This window comes from Bombyx mori, chromosome 23 (assembly GCF_030269925.1).
Source record: "Bombyx mori chromosome 23, ASM3026992v2".
In the NCBI taxonomy this organism is placed as follows: Eukaryota; Metazoa; Arthropoda; class Insecta; order Lepidoptera; family Bombycidae; genus Bombyx; species Bombyx mori.
This window is the reverse complement of record NC_085129.1, coordinates 15,221,827-15,249,768: the sequence shown is the minus strand read 5'-3', so window position 1 is coordinate 15,249,768 and position 27,942 is coordinate 15,221,827. Positions and strand designations below refer to the sequence as shown.

The following is a 27,942-nucleotide window of genomic DNA, read 5'->3' as shown; positions in this document are numbered from 1 at the left end:
CTTGGGCTACCACCGATTAGCTAGGGGAAAATCAAATAAAGCCACTAAAATTCAATAAAATAAAACCCATTATAATTATTACTTCAACTATATATTTTATGCTCTTCTGACTTATCAAATTTATATAATATATTAATATTTCATATCTAAACATACTTACTATATAATTTGGAATGACGTACTTACTGTATACTCTTGTAAATATAATAATATTTTATAATTTCAAATCTACTACAGTTTTGTTAATATATTTTAGTTGATAGTTACGCATGTTGAACTATGATACAACAATGAATGTACTTTAATGTATGGATATCGAAAGAAATTTTATAGAATATGTGTGCCAACTTGTGACAAAATCAATTTTCCATGATCACACAAATGTATAAATATATAATGAAAAGACAAAGTACATAATCTTTATTCTATCCAAAATTTAACGAGTACATTTTTATTTCTATTTCTGTATATTTCTTCAATTTGTGTCTAATCTATATAAAATTATAAGTGGTGTTGCTTGCTACCATTACATGGGTAAGTTACATCTATCAATATTTAACTTGGTTAAAGATTTCAAAAAGAAAACTTAATTAAATATGGATAGGTATCCCTTTATTCATAAAAATGATCAGATAATTTTAAACCATAATAGAAAACATTTACGTATGTATGTATAAATATAGAATTTTTAATACATCATATTTTCTTTACAATAAAAAATTGAAATGTCGGATTTAATACGAAATTAATTAAATACGAAATCATCATAATTGACGAATAATAATAATAATACATTATTCAATTAAGTATTATAATAATATACATATATGTACAACACTAAAGCACCGAAGTAAAAAAAATAACCTAAAAATTAAACTATTATACTTTATACAGAGATCAAAACTACAACGTAATTAATAAAAAAATCATGAAAAATTAATTCATGATTTACCTACGTTTCTATATTCAAATAACATCATTTAACACTTTCTATCTATTTTACCGTTTAATATTTGCTTTTTTTTTCTAAACAGAGCTGAAGAGAATGATCTTGAAGTCAAAGCAGTTTTAGCCAAATATCTCGACATTAAACTAAAATATATATTCACGACATTTGCCATGTAAATGTTTCCCGAGCCTGTAATGTAAAGTGAACAAAACGTCGAGGGCCAATAAGCGCACCCGCATTTCTGAAGAACCGATTGATGATGATTTCTTTCTAGAAGACAACCGCCACTGTATTGGGTACAAGAGCAGACCTTCTGCTTTTTTGCTCTTGAAATCGACGATTCGTCTATTCCCTATCCCGGTTTACTATACGATTATAAATTTAAACTCGTTATGATTAATGTTTTTGGTTAGAAAAGAACTTTCCCGTAGTTCGTCGCGTTTTTGTAGATGATTCTATTAAATAATAAATAACTTACGCATTTCGAAGAGCGTAACTATTAAAATGAAAAATAATAATAAAACCTAATTATTAAAAAAAAACATTATTGACACCATAGGTGACGCCCTGTTACTTTTTGGGCGAATATTAAAACGGGGCTCCGCTCATCACTATCGAAATACCGAGATAAGTTTTTGACCCCCATGGAAAAACCTTGAACCATAATAAAATTATGCTATCGACGTTACTGCATTTCAGTTCCCGTTTATAAGAGATTACATGCTTAATGATGGGCTCAATATTAGTTGATGAACAAACTAGAACCGTACGGAACTATAATTTAATAGTTCCGCAAAGATTTGACAAACTAATTGTTTATCCAAAGCCGATGTGGATACGTGACGTATTTAATATTATTAATAGGAAACATTCAAACTATTAGCGCCAACATTTTGGTTTACAAACATTGTTTTAAAAATGCAACCGATCAAAATGTAAAATAATACGCTTATTGTACGTTTAGACTTAAACTTAATATTAATTGTAAATATGAAAGAAAATTTCGAAAACCGCTTTCGATTTAATACTAAAATCTTAGGAATTATGTACCTATTCTTTGACATATTGGCGGGAATCACGATTTTACATTTGAAGTTCGCTTGACGTTTCAACACTTTGGACTTTTAGTAAAGTTAAATCAAGTAATAAAACTGTCTTTACCTCCTGACAGTCGAGTTTTGTGATATCTAGACAGTATTTTTACTGGTTCTTTGTAAAATACTGTTCTTGACTGAAGTTTCTTTTGCTATTATACTTTAAATTTGTTTAGTTAAGGATTAGTTTAGTAGGGTAAACCCCACAATGTTTGGCATTATAGTGTTTTAATAAAATATTTTTATGAAACTTCCGTTAAGTTTAGAATGCCTAGAACTCTAAAAAATCCCTCTCATTTCGGGTCGTATTGTGTCCCCATGGGAACCGGACGAGAGTTACGTGCGATGAGGTATTTAGTGTGGTTCGATTCGCACGCCACTACTCTTGCCACTCCCAAAGAAAGCTGCCGTGCGCCGATACCACAAAAATCAAACAAGTAATACATCCACAGCGGAAACTTCAAATTTTAATAAAACGATAAAATCTTTTAAATTCCTTTCAATGTCAATAAACTTAACGTAAAATGTACGAAATTAAAATTAATACACACTAACTAGGTAGGAATTCATATCCGATCGCGCATCGTCTTCATTGAAAATAAAAGTTTAGGTTAAAACGGTAGTGATCTGTCTATTATTTTGAAGCTTATAGTGCAATGATTTTGAACAATGTTAGATTCCTGAACTACAACTATCAGATACAGTCTAACACTGAAAGTTATCTTCTAAACCTACTAAAATTACTTAAGATTTAATTTATTTAACTTGGCAACATTATACTACACGCAAAATTTTAGAAGTTCTTTTAAGAAAGCTGGCAGCACTGCAACTTATTGATTAACTAAGTACCCCCCACCCTATAGACATCCAGCGGCCACAAATATCGTCGGTAAGGGTGTATCATACAGCAGCTCACATTCACAAAGCAGAATATATTGACAAACAGCTGTTACCCGTATTGTCTACATTTCACAAGGTCCACAGCATCCCATTGCGAAAAACAGAGACAGCTAACATCATTTAAACATCAAATCACATTTATAGATTTTGCTGGCAAGCAATTTTGATTGCCTATCGAGTAAGTTACTTAGGTTATGTATTATTAAGTACCTACCAAGAATAATTGCTACGATCGAATGATGATATTTAGCCAATATGCCAAACGTAAAGAAAACTATCTATCTATCTATCTCTTAGGTTTATGGCGTTTCCTTATAGATTTCGCCAATGTCAAGTGTATATAATACTCTGCTTTCTATAGCGGGCTTCGTGAACGAGCAAGGTCACAGATATTCACTAAAAATTAAGCGAGTAGCTAAGAATGTTTGATGACAGGATCTCTGTTGATTTACCTAAAACAAATAAGACGCACACAATATAAAGAAAACTAAATGTGATTTAACGCTTATAAATGTCAGCTGTCAGAGCAGTGTCACCTGTCAGACAATACAGCCACGCCACAACGCTATGCGTCGTATGACCGTCATAGTACTATTATAGAAATTTATTTTTATATAATACAGTTTTTTTTTTATCACAGTGGGAAATTACCTACGAGGATTCATAACGAGCCTATCTATATAATTAACGAGAGAGGAAAATGTAATTGTTTACAGCGACTGAACGTCATTAAAGATTTAAATATAAATAATTATGCAATTATGAATATATTATAAAATACAAGACATCAATATAGATAAAGAGACGAATTCTAATGGTAATTGTAAGTTTTAATTGCCGTTGTCCATCCTCTCCTCGTAGCATTGAAATAAAATAAATGCCGTCTAATTTAAGACAGGAAGATAAATTCTAGGGAGGATCGGTGAATCTTGAAACTAAATTATCTAAGGCAAAAGGAATATAGAATCGCATTAACGGGTCCAAGAGAGACACGTCACCGCGGTTTAGTTTGACGACATCGCACCGAGTTCTGTTTAGTGCTGGTGATGTCCGCCCAACTATCGAGTAGACGTCACAAAGTCTAGATGTAACCGGATTTTGGGTTAATTTGTTTAGTGTCGACACTTAGCAGCCTCACTCGTGACGGACTGATAATAACCCTACCTACACCGTCACGCATTTAGCCGGTACACATCTAGTTTTTAATGACCACCATAAATGAAGGGGTCACGTAAAATTGGTAATAGATTGTTTACTGTTCAACAAATTCCGTGACTCTAAATAGGCCCGTGAGTAACAGACTTTCACAAAAGCAGGGTCTATGCCGTTGGCGGAACCTATGTAGCTGCCCAAGGACCATCGCAGTCCGACTGGTTTTGTCTCATAAAAGACAAATAAAAGAAAAAACAAATTAAATAATCAATGAAAACGAAGACAGGAACTGTTCACAAATAAGGAAATTTAGCTTCGAAATCTCACGTCAGACGACAGTGTATTGAACAATGACGTCACTGTTCATACTCGCCCTACTAGTTCTATAATGAAACTCGGTTTGCATGAAAAAACGTAAGTGAGTTAAAAAATATTTCTGTAATACAGTTTTATATTTAATTATTTCATTCCTTGAGCTTATTAATTCACATTAATTCCTGAACTACTCTATTATTGCGTTTCTTCTATGGGATATTCGTGTTTATCTTCATGGACAAGATGAAAAATTCTTTTTGGTAACTAAAATATAACCATAGTTGCATCCCTTTCACTCCTGTTGAAATCTCACAAACGTAAAAGGGATGGTTTTATGAGCGTTTAGAAAATCGATAAAAACGAAGTTTAGAGATACCACCTGATGTCAATCCTGCTTGTGTTTATACAGTCGTATACTCTATGTTGTCCGGTAGATGATTCTAATAAGTTGGCCGTAGTACTAATTATTGTGTGGATTGTGCAATCAACAGAAAAAAAAAATATAATTCATATCATACTGGTTATGTGGAAAGTATATCTTGAAGCGACAAGAGCAGTTCTATTAGTGATGGCACAGCACCAACACACGGATGGCGGCAGTTCGCGGCAGAACGCGGTAGCGCCAGTCACCCCCACAGAGCAGGACAGACACGCTTGTTGAATCCATTTGTTACCTAATTTCATGCTCGTCGCTTTTAAAGTTCGGTTTTGTCTTGTGACTCCTGCCGCACCTTTTCTAGAGTGGGCTTGATAGTTTCCAAAACCTTCATCAGGGCTTGCTCGGTCTGTTGGCGAGGAAAAACAGTTACTACACGCACACACACATTCACGTGTTTTATGCTTGTTTTTGTATGTGTTTGTATTTCATTTATGTTTCAATATAAATCTACTGTTATTTTCGCTGCATAAGTAATTGGTTGACTGGTAAAGAATGGCTGAAGCGTGAAGTCCATCAACGTATACACAAAATGTAATAAATAAAAATAAATATGAGATTCAGAATAAAACTGCTCGAGTGTAAATTAATTTGAATGATATCAGTGATATTCTAAGTCGATAGTTACTAGACAGGAATGTGTTATCATATTAAAGCAATTGAATGAAGAGCTATGAGCAGCGCGCGGGGGACCGTGCGAGGACATAGTGCGGGTGAGGGACCGTGCGAGGACATAGTGCGGGTGAGGCGTACCTGCGCGAGAGAGTATGCGGCGCGGTGCAGCGCGCGCGCCCAGGCCCGCAGCTGGTGGCGCTGCGCCGCCGCCTGGCGCTCCGCCGCCCCCTCCGCTCTGCAACATCACACGCACCCCCTCACTCGGGTGTACTGACCCACTGTAGTTACCAGCCCACATCGACTGTAGTTACCAGTCGAGACATGATTCTAAAATCTAAAGGTTCGAAGAGTCGAAGTGCAGGCCAGCAAGTAGTACTACTATGGGTTTTCAGGTAAACGCAGCTTCGATACACAGGCTGTAAGTTCAACAAGGTATCCTCCCTGCCTGACGCCACTCTCACGGCGTTCTGACCCTGGCACATGCCCCGATGGCTGTACGGTAGCTTGGCGACAGGTCCTATTCGGCGCGACCATGACATGTTCGTGGCTTAAAGTTGTATGTCGACGTAAGTTTACCTTATCGTGTTCATTACAGAATGTATATATATTAGACTGGCGCGTAATGGACACATATCGCCATGTCTTGCGCAGTGGCTTTTTTACTAAAGATGACGTCAGAAACGGCAACGTAGATTCTTATGTCAATGGTCATAGCCTTCTTATGTGTTAAACTCTCCCGATGCTATCCTGTTTTAGACGTATGGTGACATACTATTTTACGACTATTATTATTGTTACTTTAGTATTAGTCTTAATAAGTTGTACCTGTCTTGGAAGTGATGAACGCCGATGGTTTGTGTAGTATCGGTGTGGTAGAGTCTCCAGTACAGCAATGCATTGAGGAGCAGCAGCAGCAGCAGGGCCACCAGCGGCCAGCGGGGGGCAGGCGGGGCGCGGGGAGGAGATGGCGCCCGAGGGGGGACCGACAATGCGGGGGGAACCGATACTGCGGGACCAAGAGAGGGCCATTAACATTACACAACAAATTAGTTTTAGGTTACCACCAGCGCCGGGGCCGTGGCACAGAACGTTTAGTTGTGAGATCTGCCGTATCTTTATAAGTTTTAAAGCTTTGCGGAAGTAGGGGGGACAGTGGCAGCGCCCACGTGAAATTTTATATTAACTACGCTTGACTTTTATCAATACTGTTCACTCTCGTTGAAGAAGTCTTAGGAACTAAGGACGTATTAAGCTGTTATGTTCCGACATTTTCTCACCTGCCCGATTATCAGATTTACCACTATATATTGTAGAGTTACCTGCATAGCTCCCGGTGGCCCGCCGGTGTCTCCTGGCCTTCCTGGTGGCGGGGGCCGCGTTCTCCGCCTCAGCGTTGAGTCGCGCCTCGAGCAGCCTACTAAATTCGTCCAGGCCCGCCATGGTGCTCTTCTCCATGACCGCTGCAGACAGCAAGGCGCAGCATTAGAGGGGGACACGTGCAAGCAGCGCATCAGGGGAGGGGGGGGGGATCGTACCCTTGACGAGGGGCCACATGGAGCGGCGGTAGCGCAGCGTGGCGTAGAGCGCGAGGTGCGTGGCGCAGTCGGCGGCGCGGCGCAGGCAGTAGTGCACGATCACCGTCACGTGGTCGGCGTACGGGATGCCGGAGTTCTCGCTCTGGCACTCGATGGAGTACACCACGCCCGGCTTCGAGCACTTGTTCATCACCTGCAATGCGTGCGTGAACGTACAGACCAATTCTTTGGCGATTCATTCATTCATTCATTCATTCATTCATTCATATATGAATGAATCATTCAGTCATATATAGGCATAGGCAGGAATATATGAATGAATGAATGATTCATTCACATATGTCTTTACACAAATACGAGTATACAAAACTTTGCTATTTTATTTATGTTTTAAGTTAATCTATAAAACCTTCACTGATGGAGCGCAGAAGTGTTGAGTTCTCCACATCCCTAAGACCACACCATAGTACACAATAAATGTAACCTCAGGGCTAGGGCCGCAACAGTGGAATGCTCACCTGGGTCTCCGTGACCTGCACCTCCTTGGGCCCGATGGGTCCGGTGGACAGGCTCAGCTTGTAGCTGGTCTGTCGGAACTTACGCCCATTTTGCACTTGCCACGGAGACTGCGAAACGAAGCGACATGCTATTATATGCTTCTTACTCACTTTGATTCGAAGCATTCGGCCCTTCTGATCCCGCGAGCGGCTACTGTTGTCCAGGGACACCAGCTACCCACCACTTGGGGGGAGGGGTGTATTAATACCAGAGTAGGAAGGTACCACGCCGGGGGCATGACGTGTTTCCGGTGCGGGAGGACGTGAGAATGTTAGAATCGTTTCAGAAGTCTTCTCCAAGCCTCGGATCCTACTGCACAATATAGTTGCTTCGTAGATTCAGAAGCGAACCAACAGGACCTGAAGTGGATCCAGAGCGGAGCATTCTAAAACATCACTGAAGCGATGTCATGTGCTATTTTCAGTATTCTCAATATTAAAAAAATACGTAATGCTAAATATGTTCACGGATGCTCACAGAATCAAAGACAGGGTCGACAGTCGAACATTAATATCTAGCGAATCAGTGGTTACCTCGACGTAGTCCGACGTTCCTCTCTCGGCGAGTAGCTCCAGTTGAAACTTGGAGTTTGTGAAGATCATGGTGAAGAGCGTGTCGATGTTAAAGGGGAACTTGCCGCTCAGGATCAGCTTACCGTCATGGGGATCCGTGCACTGTTCCATTTCCGCGCCGCTGTGGAAATGTTCACTTGTACCATCGCATGGTGTTACAAGCTTTGGTGTATAGGCAGAAATGGGGCTGACCCCTCGAGCCCCCCCCCTTGTATTCGTTTCCCAAGCCTCGGTTTCGTTGTAATAACGTCCGCCCCCTACACCGCATCGTGGTAGATGGCGGCGGGACTCCCCGTGCGGGCTTCGTTCCCATTGAAGGGGTGCGAATTTATTGCAGCGAACTCAACAAAGAATTACTCGCCACCCATCAGCCCTTAGAGACTCTGTGGCAATCTTAACTGGAGTTCTCACCCGCGTTGTGCAATTCAAATGAGACTTTGATCTCAAAATGGATGGCGGTTTTCACGTTCGATTGCCCATGTGCTCCAGTAATCACATAACATTAGTTGAACCGTGAGCTCGCATTCCATACGTGTTTAAGAAAAACCTTATTAGTCAAGTTTTTTATTATTCTTGTGCCAGATTAGTAGTATAGACACTTCCCATTGTGACGTAGGTCGGTCTATACAAGCCTAGGCATTTCTCTGCGGAGCGGCCTCACTGGTTCGTTAAGGAGGGGACAACTGGAAGAGTTTCACAAAGCGACCGATTACATTACGGGTCTGTGTACGCACTTGTTGGGTTTGTCGGGCTCGCTCTCGCTGGTGTCCGACATGTCCGTGGGGAGGGCGTCCCCCTCGTCCCTCTCCTCCGCGTCCCCGTTCGTCACTGCAACAATTCCCCACGTCGACCACGTTTAGCCAAGTATTAAAAACTTACACTTTATTAATCTATACTATATGTAACCCGGCAAAGCAAAAGCAGGAAAAAGGAAGAGAGGCCGTCTCAGAACAGCTTGGCGTCGCTCAGTAGAGCAGGAACTGGGCATCTTGGTAGTTTGCAACGCTAAACGCATTACTGCTTCACGATCTTACATACTAAATGGATCTGTAAATCTGGTAGTTTATGAGTGGACATGGAGCGACACAAGCGCCTATATATCCGGGGTGAGCAAAGTGTTTCAATATTTCTAAATTACAAACAACGTCTAGTAGTAAATTTAATTCGAAAGCCCCGTTAAGTCCATTAGATCTTTTTACTGCTTCAGATGAGGAGAAAACCTCACGCCCCATAGACTTAACCACGTGGAGTTACAAATTATATCGTTACTGGTGTCAAATCAGTATTGTATAGCGATGGCAGGGAGCCACATCTATTACCGTAAAGAGCGGGAATAGCTTCTTCTATTCCCTCAACGACGAAATCCCCATAAATAAAAACCATTTCTAATAGTTTCCAACATAAAATCATTACATTCTTCGGTGATTTATCGACAATAGGCACACGAACTGGTAAACTAATGATTTGATCTTTTCACATTCGAATCGTCGTATATATAATGTATAGAAGCGATTCTTGCACAATTCGGCTACGACCTGGTGCTCCTCAAGTGATGTGAAGCTACTTCACTTCGCTTGGCCTGCGAGGGCAGAGACCACAAACGCCTCCGACAACGTATGCAAACGAAACTTATGCTTCTCTTGTATAATCGTCCCAACTTTGTTACAGCACAGATTATAATCTATCGTTCGCTCTCCCAGCTTTTGGTAGAAGCTCAGAATGTCATGTTTCGCACTGGCAGAGCTGCCCGGGGACATCGGAACGCCCATCGGTCGCGACACGAGCGTCACATGTCCCGTGCTACGGACAACTAGGAGCATTTGAGCACAAGATCCCTTTGAAGACAACATTTTATTGTTTCGGGTAATTAAGTATAGTTTATCGCTTGCCGGAAGCGGATAAGATTGGATTACAATTTGCAAGGGAACGAGCCCGGCTCGTGTTGGACCACGCTGGAACACCAGCTCCGTGAGAGATCTTTGTCGAGAAGTTATTGATATTCCACATTTGTATCCTTATATCTGTATATTAATGCGTGAAGAAAAAACTTTGCAGACCTTTTTTAAAAAAAATGCGCGGATGGAGATGTATGAAATTTCCCACACTTATAGAGAATATAGAGAAGGAGTGCAGAATGTTATTTTTTTTTAATTATGCATAAAAAATACATTAAATCAATTAAAACAAAACACACACACGTTACATTGTACACTTACGCATACATAATTTTAATGAATTATAGTCGACTTTCGACTAATGGGGGACCACTAGTATGTTTTTTATTTATTTATATTTTATTGCATAGATAGGTGGACGAGTTCACGGCACACCTGGTTTTAAGTGGTTACCGGAGCCCATAGACATCTACAACATAAATGCCACCACCCACCTTGAGATATAAGTTCTAGGGTCTCAAGTATAACAACGGCTGCCCCACCCTTCAAACCGAAACGCATTACTGTTTCACGGCAGAAAAAGGCAGGGTGGTGGTACCTACCCGTGCAGACTCACAAGAGGTCCTAACACCAGTATAAATATATAATGTATAAAATTAATATGTTACTGGTGGTAGGGCATGTCGCAAGCTGTCGCCGTCGGGCCTAGCTCTGCAATATCTATACGAGATAAGGACGCTGTACACGACACGTCCTCCCACTCGTGCAGCTAGCGCAGGGAACTCACCCAGCGGCGGTGAGGAGTCCCGTCCGCGCGACGCCGACCTGCTGCTCTTGTTGTCTCCTCTGCCGTCTCCGCCTCCGCTCGCGTCCATGGAAGACGAGTCCAACAACTCCTGTGTACAAACACAACCAGGGCCGGATTTAAACTTATTGCCGCTCCTGGGCACCGGAAGAAAATCCGCCCAAACTTATAGTTTATATATTTTCTTCTTGCAACTTTACTAGAAACTTTATTATAATATATGTTATATATTCCAAAAACATAAATAATTATATATGTGTTTTTTTTAACAATTATAAATTTGACACTAGGGCTGACTCAAGTCTATTTCTGCTAAATACAAAAATCGATTATTTTTTTATGTCTCCAAGGAAATAAATTGATTAAATCATTTTGATTATTAATTTTACCAAAAAGTGCCAAAATTATAATTCACAAATAATGGATGGATTGAATTTCTTGAATTATCAATTACACAGAATATTATTAAATTTAGAATTAATTAATTACATAGAGCAACCTTGAGAGGAAAACAATTTTTTTAGAAAAAAAAAAACACTTTCAAAAATTTGCCGCCCTGGGCACTTGCCCCGACTGCCCCTAGTGTCAATTCACCAGTTTCACCACTGAACTCAACGACCATTCATACATATCGACGGTTGAAAGGCAAACGTGACTAAGCGACAATAACTGCTTTGTACATAAATGATAGCCAATAACCGTATTCGATGCGCAAAAAAAATATATTTCTAGGTCTATTAAAATCATTTCAATCCTACAGCTACTAGCTAGATTCTACTACAGCTAGATTCGTTAAAATAAATTTTGTTTTCAGGTATTTCAACTTTAAATTAGTCTACTGTAAAGTTCACGCATTGTCGCTTAGTCACATTTGCCTTTCAAGCGTCGATATACTATTTAGATAAATCTATAGCAACATTTTTTGGCGGTTGTAGTACGCGCCGCGGTGTGATTACGTTTTGGTCATTATCGCTTCCGTTTCATAACAGGGCGGTTTGTTCTCGATACTGGGAGATCGGAGCCCGCATTTTGTTTGAAGATTGCCGATTTACGTTGACGCGTCGAAGCGGTTCCTAAATCGACTAAGACATTAGCCTCCACTTTTTATTTAATGATTTATTACACAGTACACTTAATAATAATAATACATTTATTTTTATTTATTTAACTAGCTGACCCGGCAGACTTCGTAGTCAATCGATAAATAAAAGACAAAAGGAATCCGTCCGATGGGGGACACATCAAAGGACAAACAAAATTGTTATTTTTATTAAATTCCGAGCATTTTCATAATTATCTACCTTTTAAACCTTCTCTGGACTTCCACAAATAATTCAAGACCAAAATTAGCCAAATCGGTCCAGCCGTTCTCGAGTTTTAGCGAGACTAACGAACAGCAATTCATTTTTATATATATAGATTTCAAGTAAATTGGGTAAAATAGTGGGGGTATCATGTCTTTACCGCGTGAATATTTTCCCTAATCTCAATGTATTAGAAGTAGCTACTCTTGTACTGTACAATTATTTTATTTACCCAGAATCGACCCACATTTCTCATTTATTAATTACATTACATAAGTACGTCATGTATTTTACAAACACGACAACGTTGGACAGATGTATAGAATTACGACAAAACAATTTTATGGTAATATAACGCGAGCGTCCCTATAACGGGAACGTTAAGATATTCCATACTTTTTGTGCTATTCACTTTATTTATTTATTGTTTACTTGCTGACCCGGCAGACTTCGTAGTGCCTCAATCGATAAATAAAAGACCTAAACTTTTGTATAAAATAAACTTTAAACAAAGAAAAGAAACTGGAATTCCGACGGGGGACACATCAAAGGCAAAGCAAAATCGTTATTTTTATTTAATACCGAGCATATTCATCTACCTTTTAAACCTTATCTGGACTTCCACAAATAATTCAAGACTAAAATTAGGCAAATCGGTCCAGCCGTTCTCGAGTTTTACCGAGACTAACGAACAGCAATTCATTTTTATATACATATAGATAAATAGATAGATAAAAGATAGATATGGGTGGATGAGCTCACGGCTCTGTGGTTAGTTAAGTGGTTACCGGAGCTCATAGACATCTACAACGTTAATGCCGCCACCCACCTCGAGACATGTGTTGTAGTCTCAGTTTTAACAGTACAACGGCTGCCCACCCTTCAAATCGAAACACTTACTGCTTCACGGCAGAAATAGGCAAGGTAGTGGTACGTACCCGTGCGGACTCGCAAGACGTCCTACCATCAGTATAAAAGTAACTGGTAGCCTAAAGGACTATAACAGACACGCGCAGTCGGGTAGGTGAGCTCACGGGCTCAACCTGAGAGAATTTGCTAACACTAGTCCTAGCCAGCGCAGTGCTTCGAAGAATCTACCACCGGATCGAAATCGCGACCCACTGAGAATATCCGGCGAAAAACACAATGGGCTATACATTAAATTGTAACAATCAAGGGTTTATAATTCCAAAGTAAACTTACATTTTTCTTCGATTTTCGTTTGATTATAACCATGCTTACTTAGGTACACGAAATGCAGCCGATAAATTGATAACGCACTTATCATATCAAACGGAGCGTTCACTCGATAACAATACGTTTGTAGTCTTCAGCGTATTGCGACGCGAGTATAAGTAAATAATCTTCATTTGTATAATGACAATTGGAAAACCAGAGAACTTCAACAAACGATCGAGAAACGACCGCTTGGATTGCGATCAAAGTGCATTTTTTAGTAATTTACTATAATTAGGTATACAAATAAAAGTCTGGACGATCGATATAAATTGTAGTCTCATTATTAAAAACAATAGGTCTTTTTTTCCTTCAAATACACCCCCTTGTAAACGTTTTTAAATCGCTTATTTTAAAACCGAATTTAATTTCAAGATTAACACGAGCAGAACCGCGTCGCACCACTGATTGTTTTCAAAAACCTGCAGACTTTTTAATAAATTTTATTGTAACTGCGAACAAACGCAAACACATCTGATGAAGCGGATCTTGGGAGACTGTAATTCAAATATTAAATCGCACAATCGTTACAGTATTCTTATTGTCAAGTAAAATGTATTTAAATTTGTTTTCGGCTGCGCTCAGTGCGTCGCCGCGCGCGCCACCGCGCTGAGCAAATACTCAATATGACATTTATACGATACGAAGGTTACAATTGTTCATAGATTAGTCAAACTATAACATATATAACAAGATAAGCCAAACTACAAATAGAACGAGGTAATTGATAAACAAAATACGTATGTGGAGTTTGTATTGTTTTGTTGCCGGTGTATGTGATGAGATATTAGAACTGACATGATGTTGAGTGATCATTGAGAGATCACTGTTCAACGTTCTCGTCGAACCCGTCGCTGCGACGAAGGGCTCGGCGAATAAATTAACCCACAGACACAGCCCACTAAGTTTCTCGCTGGTTCTTCGCAGTGGGTCGCGTTTCCGATTCGGAGGTAGATTCTGCGGAGCATTGCTCTTGCTAGGACCAGTGTTAGCAACGTCCTCTGGTTAGAGCCCCGTGAGCTCACCTACACGCCCGGTTTCGCTGGCTTAACCCTCTTAGGTTATCAGCTTAGGGCCCATAGACAACCTCGCAAACGCCGCTCACCATAAGACGCTACGGCATCGTCTTCGTTGGTCAACTGCACGTTGACCACGACAGCATTGGATCCGAGTTTGATCCTTGTTCGAATTCAATGTTTTTGTAAAAGACCTTTGGTATTAAGGGTCTCGGGGTATTACTAGAAAGCAATCAGGGCTTTGGGTTTATTTTTTATGTTTTTTATTGCTTAGATGGTTGGACGAGCTCACAGCCCTCCGGGTGTTAAGTGGTTACTGGAGTCCATAGACATCTACAACGAAAATGCGCAACCCATCTTGAGATATAAGTTTCAAGATTTCAGTATAGTTACAACGGCTGCCCCACCCTTCAAACCGAAACGCATTACTGCTTCACGGCAGAAACAGGCGGGGCGGTGGTACCTACCCGTGCGGACTCACAAGAGGTCCTACCACCTAGTGGCGCAATAGCTGAATTAAGTTGAACGACGGTACCGATTTGTGCCGGCCTATAACACATTTATTTCAACAATCGAGATAGATTTTATAGGGAAGACAAAAGGAAGTTTAATAGTCAAGGTGATTTTATTTTTTTAATATAAAAAAACTGTATTACTTTGAGGATCGGGTCGGGGGCGACCGCGCAGTTTGACCCGCTACGGATGATGGTGCCGCCGCACTCAGATAGTCGTTCATAAGTTTGTTACCTCTCTCCTTGCGTCGTTTCCTCGCTGCTGAGGGTAATTACCATAACGTTTGGACAGGATTTTAATTTTTATAATGTCCTTCCAGCGTTACCGATCATTGGCCGCGAAAACCGAACAATTTGCAGCAAATATCGTCATAGGTGTCGAACCTTAGCGCAAATGGACATTACAGGCGACAGAGATGTTCATCGCCACACATGACCCACCCGCCCCGCGTCCTTTCCCGCGTCGGAGGCCCCCGGACCTCACGTCATTTCGGCGCAGAACGCGGATAAATCGCTGTTAGACGAGAATGCACTGTCTGACCACTGTCCGAGCTCCCAGGTACCAGTTTGATTAGTGCGAGTTTTTAACGTTCTCGATAGCGTAAGAGTTACCTGAAATTAGTATGCAGCTGAAACAGTGCCCCTAGCGGCAAACATAGGCAAACGTTCCAACTCCATACAAAATAGAGTTAACTTTTACGCTATCGAGAACATTGAAAAACTCGCACTAAGCACACAGAACTTTGTTGACACACACCGGTATGACTCTTGTGTCTGCACGCCGGGCCGCCAATGAATCGGCGCGGGGAGACAGTTGACTTGGCTCATCAAACACAACGTTATCTTGGATCGCAGCGCGCTGTTACAATTCTACATCCGCGCTGTTCCGACCGCGCCAAATTACAAATGTCTATTTACATAGTACACGATTACAGTTTTTAGTAAATTAAAAAACATTACCTGTGTGCTTGGTGCGAGTTTTTTAACGTTCTCGATAGCGTAAAAGTTAACTCAAATTTGTATGGAGTTGAAACAGCGCCTCTAGCGGCAAACGTAGGCAAACGTTCCAATTCCCAACAACCCATCTTGGGTTGGTCGAGCTCACAGACGTTGTTAAGTGGTTACCCACCAACCACCTTGAGATATAAGTTCTAAGGTCTCAGTATAGTTACAATGGCTGCCCCACCCTTCAAACCGAAATGCATTACTGCTTCACGGCAGAAATAGGCAGGGTGGTGGTACCTACCCGTGCGGACTTACAAGAGGTCCTACCACTATTAATTACGCAAATTATAATTTTGCGGGTTTGATTTTTATTACACGATGTTATTCCTTCACCGTGAAAGTCAATCGTTAACATTTAAGTACGTATTGTACGTGGAGTATTTTTGTTGAGTGATAATGGTTTTTATTTTATTTTTTATTATCATTTTTTGTATCCTTGGATACGATGTGTACTTGAGGTGACCACATTATTAAATTTTTTGTATTCCATAATCTATGATTGATATATTTCAATCTTGAAGGCGATTTTCAATATGTTTATGAAATTTAAATTTCTTGTTTTATTTTTTTACTTAGCATCTCTTAGGGTAATGAGGCATGGGCTAAAGGCGAAACAGAAGATCTACACGTAAGGGCTATTCGACTCCTGTGCCACGTAGTTTCAATAAAGATAACTGTTGCGTGAAACTATTTATTTTGTTAATCCTTTGACTGCCGTGTACGTGTCACCGGTGCCCTACGCGACGCACTGATGTAATTATGTCGATTTCTGTTAATAAGCGCATAGATTGCCTAGCTTAGCCTTCCTTTTTTCGTTAATTAATGTTTTAGTTTTTGACGTGACGTCTTATTTTTTTTTTTCATCAGATTTTGCATCCATATTACACTTATAGTTCGATGGAGCCGGCTGCACGCCTGCTCGAAAAAACATGACTCATGCGGCGTTACCTCGCTCTGAGGCGTAATCGCGCAACGAGCGACAAAGAGGCACAATCGGCCTCCGCGTTCGGCAGCGTTCGACATCTGTCTATCTCCTACTTGAGTGAGCGATGCATCCGCGTGGACAGCTGCTATACAATAATACATTTACATGTTTTCGTCAAGTATGAAGTTCAGTGAAAAGTGAATGTGGTGTCAATTGTCCATACAAAACATCTATCAAACAAATAAAATTAAAATTTTCTTTTGAAAAATGATACAATTCCATCAGTATTTTCTTATGACGTTGTCACGTTCAACTATCGTCAGTAAACTGACTTTACAAACAACCGATTTTTTTTTAGGTCCCCTAGAAATACGATTCATTTTCAGTACCTTCGGATTTGTTTTTCCCAGTCCACTAAATATTATAGCGCTTTATTTCGGAGCCGGAATATTTAGTAGATTCTGGGAAAGACCGCAATCTAGGCGCTTATTCACAGAAATTGACATAATTACTTCGGTGCGTCGCGTAGGACAGTCAAAGAGTTAAGTAATAATCGAACCAGTGCATTGTGAGTGTGACAGAGGCGTGGTGGTATACTTTGGTATCGTCAAACCTTCCTCACTGGAGGTCCGCTCGCGACTTTCATTCTTCAGAAACTGCCTAATTATAGTTTACGCTTAATTAGCAAAATATAAATGAATATAATATATAATCAGTCGACATGTACGTGTGAGTACTAATATTAGTTTTCTGTAGATTAGATAAGGCTCGGTATTTGCACAGAGTATCTCGGAAGGTCGCGAAATCGGGACCGAATGTTGCTGGACGACGACAATGTCAATGCCAAAGCGCGCTCGTCACCTGACATTAAGCATTTGACATACCTTCAAGATTCCCTCATTGGATTAGCTGTCTGACCCAGGTTACTTAACTGCGGGCCCGGATTCAATCTGTTAAAGTCTACTAACCAAAGTTAGAGCTAATAAAAAAGCGTACATAAACAAATACCTTATCGGCGAGGTCGGGCGGTGCTGCCGCGTCGTCGGCGCCCTCCCTCATGTACTCCTCGTCGGAGTTGAAGCCCAGCTCCTCGCCGTAGCAGCTGTGCACCTGCACACAGCACGACACAGCTCAGCACACAGCGCGACGCGGCATCTATTCGATTCGGTTTAGTTTTCGGAAATAGGGCGTTTATGGTGGTCACAGCGCATAAGTCGACGCGCACGTTGTGCGACGCGCGTCCGATTATAATGCGCAGTGTGCGGGGCGCGCCTGACCTCGGCGGCCGGGAGGGAGTGGGATCGCTCGTAGCACCTGTAGCCATCATACAACACAAGATATGTGGCAGATGCCTGAATCTCGCTTACGACATTTTCAAGATAAAGCGCATATATACAAGTTCCGAACAACAACATTCGGACCGTCGGTCTACAGAGCACTATCACCCGCTCGGTGGAATCTTCCACTTCTCTTCCCGCCGTCTATACTTCCATACACCTAACTTGTTATGGAGGACAACACCCGATCCGGTGTATTTGTCGAATGTATGTAGCAAGTGTCCTAACCTAGTTGCTTTTATTAACAAAGAATAAATAATGATATATTTAATCATTCCTTCGACTTCGGCATAAATAAATAAAACGACATTTACAATTCAGTTTTTTTTCTTTTTTGCCTACTTATGCTGGTAGCCTTGAGAGGCTATTTCAGCCTCGCCTTGACGTGTAGGTGATCTCACGGGGCTCAAACCGGGAGTGTTGCTAGCACTGATCCTAGCAGGAGCAGTGCTTCGCAGAATCTACCACCGGATCAAAAACGCGACCCACTGAGAAGATCCGGCGAGAAACTCAATGGTCTGTGTCTATGGGTTAATTCACTCGTCGAGCCCTTCGTCGCAAGCGAGGGGTTCGGCGAGGACGGTGATCGGTGCTTGTGGTATCTAAAAGCACCGTTAATTGATCGGGAGGATCCGGAATGACGTGCTCAGGGCATTGGGCGACGTCGACTGTTTACCATTCGGTCCACAGGATCGGGTATGGGACGATTCAATCTCGTCGTGTATTGACTTTACATTTCTTGACATTGAAATCGATTTAGTAAGATTTAATAAACTGTATTATTGATGAGAACGATTTATGGGAACTCTTGCAACTGAACACATATATAATCGACAAATGCCACTTCAATGATCTACATTTGCAAATGACAACGTAAAGAATTACGAACGCCAGCTAATAATAACGAAATAATTAATTTACATATTTTGCAGAAATTACTAAAGGATTTAAAAAAAAACCTTATAAATAACTTTAACTTCAAAAAAGAAAATTTACAAAAATCAATGCTACTAAATTCACAGCAAAATAATTATAAATGGGTATTTATAAATGTTTTAAACTTATTCAAAACGTTATACACACGCCCGTTCAGGTCAATACCTAATACCTATAACTGAGCAATAGTCGGTATTTCGACGCTGCACACTTTATACGTGTTAATAGAGTCGATCTATCGACGTTTCCCGCTCAAAGAGTTAAAAAATAATAACGTATAAATTAACTAGAAAAATTACCTTAACACATCGACCGAAATTGACAATACGCACCCGCTGCGGTCGTGATACTGAGAGTTCACAACACGATAGTTGCAACTAGGGTTGCCACCCGTACTTTATAATAAAATATTGTACACTACCCGGCGATAAATATTGCACATCGACTGTGGGAAAGGGACGGTTAATTTTTGCTTCGTAGAGAGTTATATTTGTCGCACATTGCCTAATTGACATTTAGTCTCCATAAATACCGGGATCGTTGGTATTTCGTCGCACACAGATAACGCTCTACAACAAAAACAAAATTTGACGACTGTCTCTCTGTCTCCGTGGTAGAGTTAACATTTTCTTTTACATTTTGACATTCAACAAGTGTGTTTTTGATGACATCCAAGTTGAAATAAATGATTTTGAATTTGAATTTGAATTTCTATATATCGATGTGCAATATTTATTGCCTGGTACTGCACGTTATTTCAAGTAATTGTACTCTATACTTTACGTGAACAATAAAGTACACGAAAATACTTTATTTGGCATGATTTGGTATCTATGGGATTTTGAAAAGTTTAGTCATACGTATTGGTACGTTAAGCGAAATACATCGATTGCTTAATCGATGTCGCCACTCACCAACACCACATCACTTAAGCATTGGTTTTTTAACAAATATATGTGACCGCAACTTAACCTCAAATGTCAACAATGTCACTGTCATTAATTGACATAATTTCTTGTATAGTTTCTTAAATTGTAAAAAATATGTTTTTTTTTATTGCCCTTGTAGGCAGACGAGCATACGGTCCATCTGATGGTGAGTGGTTACCGTCGCCCATGGACTTCAATGCCAGGGGCAGACTCAAGCCGCTGCCTACCGTGAAAGTAGTAGTAGTAGAATTTAAACATAAATAATAATAAAAAATAAATTGTACTTCATTTTAATACTATGTACTTTTTTCCCATTTTTATTAACCAGTGTAATGTATCTGCAAAAAAAGGTGGCAACCCTAGTTACGACGTCGAAATAAGATCACAAAAAACAATGAATATCTTTAAGGCCATTAGGGGGGCCGGTCCCGCTCGAGCCGTATATGAATTTAGATTTGAATTTAAAGTGCCTCGTATTATTTTGAAAGTCTAATGTCGGAGGGAGCGTGCGGGAACACTCGAGGTTCGTTATCGCGTATCGAGAGGATTGCACTTGAGCCCTTTCGGTTACGGCACGGTACGCGGTGTGCAGTTGGCCGGGTTATTGTCATGTCAACGCGACTTAGGTGTTGTCGTTCAATGTTCTAACTCAGAATCCTATAGATACATCTTCGTTTCATTTTTTTAATATCATTTCAAATTACAACAGTGCCAAAGATGTATTCATTTTAATAAATAAATACATGAACTTTCTACATTCAACCGATGTAATTCCTATTGAAGCTTCGACCTAATCTAATTGTTCTTACTTACAGGTTATTCTTATTAAAGTGTAGCCTTATTGACGCTAGTAAATAATGCATACATAGATATCATTAACGGATACATTGAACATTACTGAGCACCGTTCCGCCAGCACTGTTCTCTCTCATTGATTGTATTATACTTCGACAGGGGCACGTCGAGATGTCCGTGGGCCAAGGCATCCGCTGAACCTCACACGCGCAGACCCCGCGTCTCTCTCCAGGACGCTACACCACTAACTAGACCCATAGAGTCCTGGTATTGTTACGCTAGTAGTCACTGACCCACTGCCAGATCTTGTGGCTGGTGAGCGGCTGGTCCATGAGCGCGTTCTGCCAGATCCGGAACAGCATCAGGTAGGCCTTGTCCCTGCTGGAGATGGACGTGAGGAAGTGCTTGTCCTTGTCCGTGCACACCAGGATGGCATTGGGTATGACCTGCAACACACAAACTTCTTTTTTTATTGTTCAGATGGGTAGACGAGCTCACCTGATGTTAAATGGTTACTGGAGCCCATAGACATCTACGACGTAAATGCGCAACCCACCTGAGATATAAGTTCTACGGTCTCAGTATAGTTACAACGGCTGCCCCCCTTTTCAAACCGAAACGCATTACTGCTTCACGGCAGAAATAGGCGGGGTGATGGTACCTACCCGTGCGGACTTACAAGAGATCCTACCACCAGTAATTATGCAAATTATAAATTTGGCGGGTTTGATTTTTATTACCCGATGTTATACCTTTACCGTGGAAGTCAATCGTGAACATTTGTTAAGTACGTATTTCATTAGAAAAATTGGTACCCGCCTGCGGGATTCGAACACCGATGCATCGCTATAGATACGAATGCACCGGACGTCTTATCCTTTAGGTCACGACGACTTCTGTATAAGTCATTTTGTAATTGAATGGAAATATCAGTCTCGCGTGCAAATCGCCCCCCCACAAATACGCACGAGAGCAGTCTTCTCCTTGGTGATGGCGGTGACGTCCTTCCACCGCAGAGTGAGGCTGGTCTCCCAGCCCAGGATGTACGCGTAGAAGCACAGGTAGTTCTGCGACGCGTACAGCCGCCCCTGCGCCAGGATGTCCTTCTGTAGCGCGCACGAGTAGTCTGCGGACAGTTCGCTTTGGTCACGGGGAGGCCGGCGAGGAGCACACTGGTCACGACTTCAGGCATAGCAAGCAAGGTAACCAACCTTATGTACTTAATATCGGCGTATGTCTGGCGGTCAGAAGGTAAAATGGCGGATGAAAGGCGATTGCATGCAGTAGAGATGCGAATGTTGCGATGGATGTGTGGAGTAATGAGAATGGATAGAATACGAAATGAATATGTTAGAGGAAGTCTGAAAGTGGCACCGGCGACAGAGAAGTTGAGAAGTGCGCAGTGAGGAGTGTGATGAAATAAGGTTGGTAAGAGAGTGTTAACTATGAATGTAGAAGGATATAGAGGAAGAGGGAGGCCTAAGAAGAAATGGATGGATTGCGCGAATAACGATATGTGTAAGAAGGAAATGAGCGAAGAAATGGTATATGATAGAAGAGTATGGACGGATAAAACATGTTACGCCGACCCCAGGTGACTGGGAGAAGGGCAGGAGAATGATATTTCTGGCAGTAAGGTGTATTATAATAATAATAATAATAACACTTTATTTAACACCATATGTACAGAGTGAGCAAATAAAACAAATAATAGTCGGTGACATAAATTGGCGGCCTTATCGCTGAAAGCGATCTCTTCCAGGCAACCTTGCAGGGAGAGGAATAAGTGGACTGGACGGTGCTATATCATAATAAACTTGCATAAAAATATATACATAAATACACATGTGAAAAATAAATACAATAAAAGATAGACTTACATACGATTAAATACAAATAAATACTAAAAATATGCAATTAAATACAAAATAAGTAGCAACTTGTACAGTTCTATTGTAAGAGCCATATTATTGTGTATTGTGAGCTATAACGAATTAATACCACCATCTTATCTATTTTGACCCCAAACCAGTCGCCATTGAGACTTCCAGCTGTCTCCAGGGTTGAATCCGGTGACAACATACTAAGTTAGCTCGTTTGCCCATTTAACAAGACAGAGCTGCCGGAAGAGAGGAGAGACAGTGATGACTTCAAGAACTAGCAACAAACTCAGCCCGGCTCATCACAGAATACGAACCCACAATAAGTCTCTCGTCGTCGGGCAAGTCCTTGAACAGTCTCTTGAAGTCGTCCAGCTTGTTCTTGTACGTGGGGTACAGAGAGTTGTACCAGCTCTTCTTCTTGGTCCTGGTGGCATCGGGGCCGCGAGGATTCGGCGTCGACGTCTGAAATATTACAGATAACATTTTACCAGATTATAGGTGTCGTGAATATAAGAAAAATAGAAAGAGCGGTGATAATCTATTCACTCTGCACTACCTTTGGTTGACTGGTAGAGAATGCCTTAGGCATTAAGTCCGCCAATGTAAATTTTACATGAAGTGTAATAAATAAATAAATGAATAATCTTGAAAAATTTGTGGTGATTGGCTAGATTGCAGGCAAAAGATCTAGTGAGCGAAATCCAATGCGCTTATCCGACCAAATCCGCTCACTCTGGATACCACAGTCTAACATGGCGAAACGTCATCCAGTGAAGGATAATGGGAGGAAACGGTCACGACCCTCTGACATAGGAATGCGACTCAGAAAGGAGGAGGTGTCGTGTCTGTTGATTTGCCTTTGCTCCACGCAGCAGGGGAACAAGGAATCGATGCGGTCTTTTGCAAAAAGCTACTGATTCTCGGTAGCATTTTAAAATCAATATCATAGCTCGTATAACTCGTATCTGGAGCCGCGAGCAGTACTTAGTGCAGAAAAATAAACGCATCAAATTTTGATGCCAATTTAGAGTTACGATGATCCTACTGAACGGATGTCATAATCATTGTCCAAACGACAAGACTCACTATCGGTTCAAGGTTAGATTGTGAATTAAAACGCGAGCGAACTACGGAAATGCTCATTACTATGAACATTGAATTGTTACATTCGTTTAAGATGTAAATTATGGAGATCGAACTTATATCTCAAGGTTACCTTCGTCGCCAGATCAATTGTCCGTCAAATTTAAAACTCTTAAATATTGCAGACGCATCGAGTCCAGTCAATGGCATTCGGTTATTTTCATTGGACAATTTCGAGATTATGGCTAGTACATGATAAACGTAGGAAGGTGCTGTCCATAAACCAGTTCCTGATGTCCGTATTACAATAGCAAATCAGGGTGTGAAGGAACGATTAAAAACGTGTGTGATCAGGTGGTACTCGTCAGGAATCAAGTTCCTTATTAACAATAATGTGTCATTAAAATTTTAAACTTTAGACAGAGAGAGAGAATCAAAAGGGAGAAAGAGAAAGGAAGAAAGAGAAGGGGAGAAAGATAGAGATAAAGTTGTATAGACGTTTAAAGAATAACGTTTTTTAAAGCTTAAATCAACTAACGCGCAAAGTCAATGATGAAATTTGCTACAATTTTTTGCGTTGTGAGATATGCCTTACATAGAGTTTTATGAATGATTTACTTAAGCGAATAGGTGATTAACGTCAAATCTACGAAACCCATGTCTGAATCATTTCATCAAATCATCGTCAGTTGGGGGACCACGACTAGACCAGACCAGACCTACAAACGCCACCTGGAGACCTGAGGTATCGGAATCTTAATTGCAACATAGTAATTGTTTTTATTACCTTGGAGTTGTCAGTTTTGAGTGAGGGCGAACTGATAACGGTGACCGCCTCATTGCTTGAGACAGAGATATTATCTCCACCTGTGAGGCTCGGCAAGTTGAGGGAGGAGTCGCTGGTCTGTTATTATTATACAGGTAATTAGATAATAGGTTATACAGTTCAACATCATTATTATGTTATGTTATGTATTTTTATTTCAGTAAAGAAATCATGCATTTTGTTAGTAAGTGTTACTTATAATCTATCATCATCATCATTCTCCTGCATGTTTTCTCCTTCCATACTCCTCAACCATATACCATTTCTTCGCTCACTCCCCTCTTACACATATCGTCTTTCACGCAATCCATCAATTTTTTCTTAGGTCTACTTCTTCCTCTAAAGCCTTACTTATAATCGATGTTAGTAACTAAAAAATCTAGCACATAACTATTTGACTATTTATTACAATTACTTTCTCAAGTGCATGCTGCAAAGGCTATTAATTAGCAGTCCCACGATCTTGCTCGATAGATTCAGAAGACAGAAGATTGTATGATCGAATATTGTGAATACAATATAGTTATTGTGGTCACAAAAGACTCATGAAGTTAAGATAAAGACTTAGCAGACCACTAAGTCTTTGTCTTATAGAACATCGATAATCGTATGCTCTTACGTGAGAGTTCTAGTATCGTTGATTTCAATAAACGATGGCGACCAATGATCATCAGAGAAGCCTAACGCTCATCTATTTTGATGTTAAGCACAATAGAAAAGGATGGTCACAGCATTTTAACAGAAAAAGGTTCATATTGACACAAAACCAAATGTGTTCAGGAGTGAGTAGTGTCACCTGTCAGCGATGACATTGTTAACAGCACTGACAACAATTTGGTTCAAACAACGTGCTCATTTGCCGGTGAACGAATATAAAATAGCGTTTAAATAGCGTTACATTTCGGGGCATTACATAAATCGAAACACACCGAAATTTCTGTGACCTCAAACCTAATGACAAGAAATAGACCAAAAAATCGAAGCTTCCAATAATCAAGTTAATGTCAGCTTTATTTCGATAGGACTTGGAGCGGACTTCGACTAGATAAGTCACTTTTAAAACAGAATTACCTATACAAAATATTATCGTTACGTCTAATTCAATTCCTCATGAAATAAAACTTGTCCACATTTCGTAGCGTTGTCTAAGAAATCAAACATTAGGACATCAGCCTCCAGTGTTTTAATGTTTTGGTCTGATAAATAATGACGATGGTTTGACACACGAACAGCAGACGCAAGAGACGCAAATTCCGCGGGAATCGGTAGCTGGCTTTTTTATTTTTATTGCTTAAACGGGTAGACCAGCTCACAGCCCAACTGGTGTTAAGTGTTTACCGGAGCCCATAGACATCTACAACGTAAGCCCACCACACATCTTGAGTTATGAGTTCTAACGTCTCAGTATAGTTACAACGGCTGCCCCACCCTTCAAACCGGAACGCGTTACTGCTTCACGGCAGAAATAGGCGGGGTAGTGTTACCTACCCGTGCGGATTCACAAGAGGTCCTACCACCAGTAAGGCTTGTGACGAGGCGCTGCAGAAAGTGGTACAGATAGCGAGGAGGAGGCAGTTTTGCTGATAACGCATTGAATTCTTTTAGTTTGTGTGGCGCATTTACGCTGTAGATGTCTATGGGCTCCAGTAACCACTTAACACCAGGTGGGCTGTGAGCTCGTCCACACATCTAAGCAATAAAAAAATAAAAATAAAAAAAAGTTTACCTTGTCATTGTCCAGAGTTTCTGTGGCGCTTTCAAAGTTGCGAGGGGAGGGCGATGGCGCGCGGGACACGTTTCTGAAATATCACAATCATGTTTATTAGCTTTTAATAGCTCGCATTCTAATTACATTTCTTGTTCGACTACAAGTGAGTACCTACGTTCCATGGTCGGGGATCTTTGCCATTATCATAGACCATATTTCGTGATACATTATTCGTCACGTTGATAGCCTTATATTTAATCTATACATATAAATAAAATTGGAGTGTCTGTTTGTAATATTGAAATAGCCTCTCTTTAGTACATGTATATGAATATATGGTACATACACCAAAATAACATTGCCACCACAATTTTTGTCTGTCAGTCTGTTTGTTCCGGCTAATCTCTGGAAGGGCTGGACCGATTTTGACGGGACTTTCACTGATAGGTAGCTGATGATATAAGGAGTAATTTAGGCTACTTTTTTTAGACTAGCTTCGCCCCGCGGCGTCACCCGCGGTACGCCAATAACCGCGGCTAACATCGCGGGGCTCCGCTATCAATAATAAGATTTCATGCACTAGGGTCGCTAGTTGAAATAAAATTGAGTTTCGATTGACTTAACGTTTCCTTTTGTACATGACTGTACGAAACCACAACCTTGTCTCGACAGTAGAAGGATATTATTGGTGTAGCGGCATTTATCAGCTAAATACTGCATCGCGGTAACTACTTTGGCCCAATTGGACGATGACGATAATTTTATTATAGTAATTCGGTGTTCCCGACGGCCCAACTGGCGTTGAACGATTTCCAGTGTTCAATAAACACGGAAAATCAAAAAGCCTTTTAATTCGAGTAGGCATTCACAGCCGATTTAAATCGTCACAGCTTTACCGCCGATTCGGAGTGTCCAGTTTCACCATTGCGTAGAATGGGCATGGAAGTCATGGCCTAATATTTTTTCATTCTAAATATAAATTAATCACAAACAAATTCACCAAAAAATATTGAGTCACTAAACAAAGACGTTAGAAAAAAATGATGTTATACTGCTGACAATGACCAAAAGAACGGCGTGCGGCCCAAATAAGTGTCAAGGGAAGAAAAGAGTATCCCTTTATTTCTGACCTTAAATAAATAGAGAAGACAAGAGAAACACAAATTTTTAACAATTTTTTCCACAACCTTAGCAGACCTTGAGAAGAAACACGCGATTGACATTCTTATCGCGACTCAAATTTGTTTTCTTATTTCATACTACATTACATTTACGATTAAAACTCATATACGCGTTGGAAAATCGTTTTTCATCAGTTGTTTAATCTTTTTTCAATGCTTAAGTGGTCTTTTCCTTGCTTCGGCGCTGGTAGTCTAAGGGGTTATTCTAGTTTCTTGGGAACGGGTAGGTGAAATCACGGGCTCAACCTGAGAGAATTTACCAACACTAGCCCTAGCAAGAATAGTGCTTCGCAGAATCTACCGCTAGATCGGCATCGCGACCTATTGAAAGGATCCGGCGAGAAACTCCGTGGGTTATGTCTGTGTGGCTAAGTGGGTGAATGAGCCCCATGTATATGAGGATTTAATCATATACCGGAACGAATAAATATCACACTATG

General features: G+C 40.6%; 1 protein-coding gene across 5 annotated transcripts in view; it reads right to left on the bottom strand.

Moving 5' to 3' along the window:
• The window catches only part of LOC101746864 (protein Aster-B), a 46,167-nt gene that overhangs the window by 7,585 nt on the left and 10,640 nt on the right, over positions 1–27,942 (bottom strand). For 2 of the 5 annotated variants that reach the window (XM_038019519.2, XM_038019520.2), the window contains 14 exons: positions 26,340–26,412; positions 23,019–23,166; positions 21,790–21,947; positions 21,115–21,267; positions 17,833–17,934; positions 10,809–10,917; positions 8,861–8,954; positions 8,088–8,247; positions 7,515–7,622; positions 6,997–7,189; positions 6,781–6,921; positions 6,287–6,467; positions 5,600–5,696; positions 76–5,195 (listed from right to left, as the gene is read on the bottom strand). In XM_038019519.2, coding sequence (XP_037875447.1) covers positions 5,106–5,195; positions 5,600–5,696; positions 6,287–6,467; positions 6,781–6,921; positions 6,997–7,189; positions 7,515–7,622; positions 8,088–8,247; positions 8,861–8,954; positions 10,809–10,917; positions 17,833–17,934; positions 21,115–21,267; positions 21,790–21,947; positions 23,019–23,166; positions 26,340–26,412 — 1,807 coding nt within the window. In that variant the 3' untranslated portion in view covers positions 76–5,105. Of the gene's footprint in view, positions 1–75; positions 5,196–5,599; positions 5,697–6,286; positions 6,468–6,780; positions 6,922–6,996; positions 7,190–7,514; positions 7,623–8,087; positions 8,248–8,860; positions 8,955–10,808; positions 10,918–17,832; positions 17,935–21,114; positions 21,268–21,789; positions 21,948–23,018; positions 23,167–24,574; positions 24,692–26,339; positions 26,413–27,942 lie in introns of those variants that run through there. The other 3 variants (XM_062675290.1, XM_062675291.1, XM_012694367.4) reach the window with 3 other exon arrangements.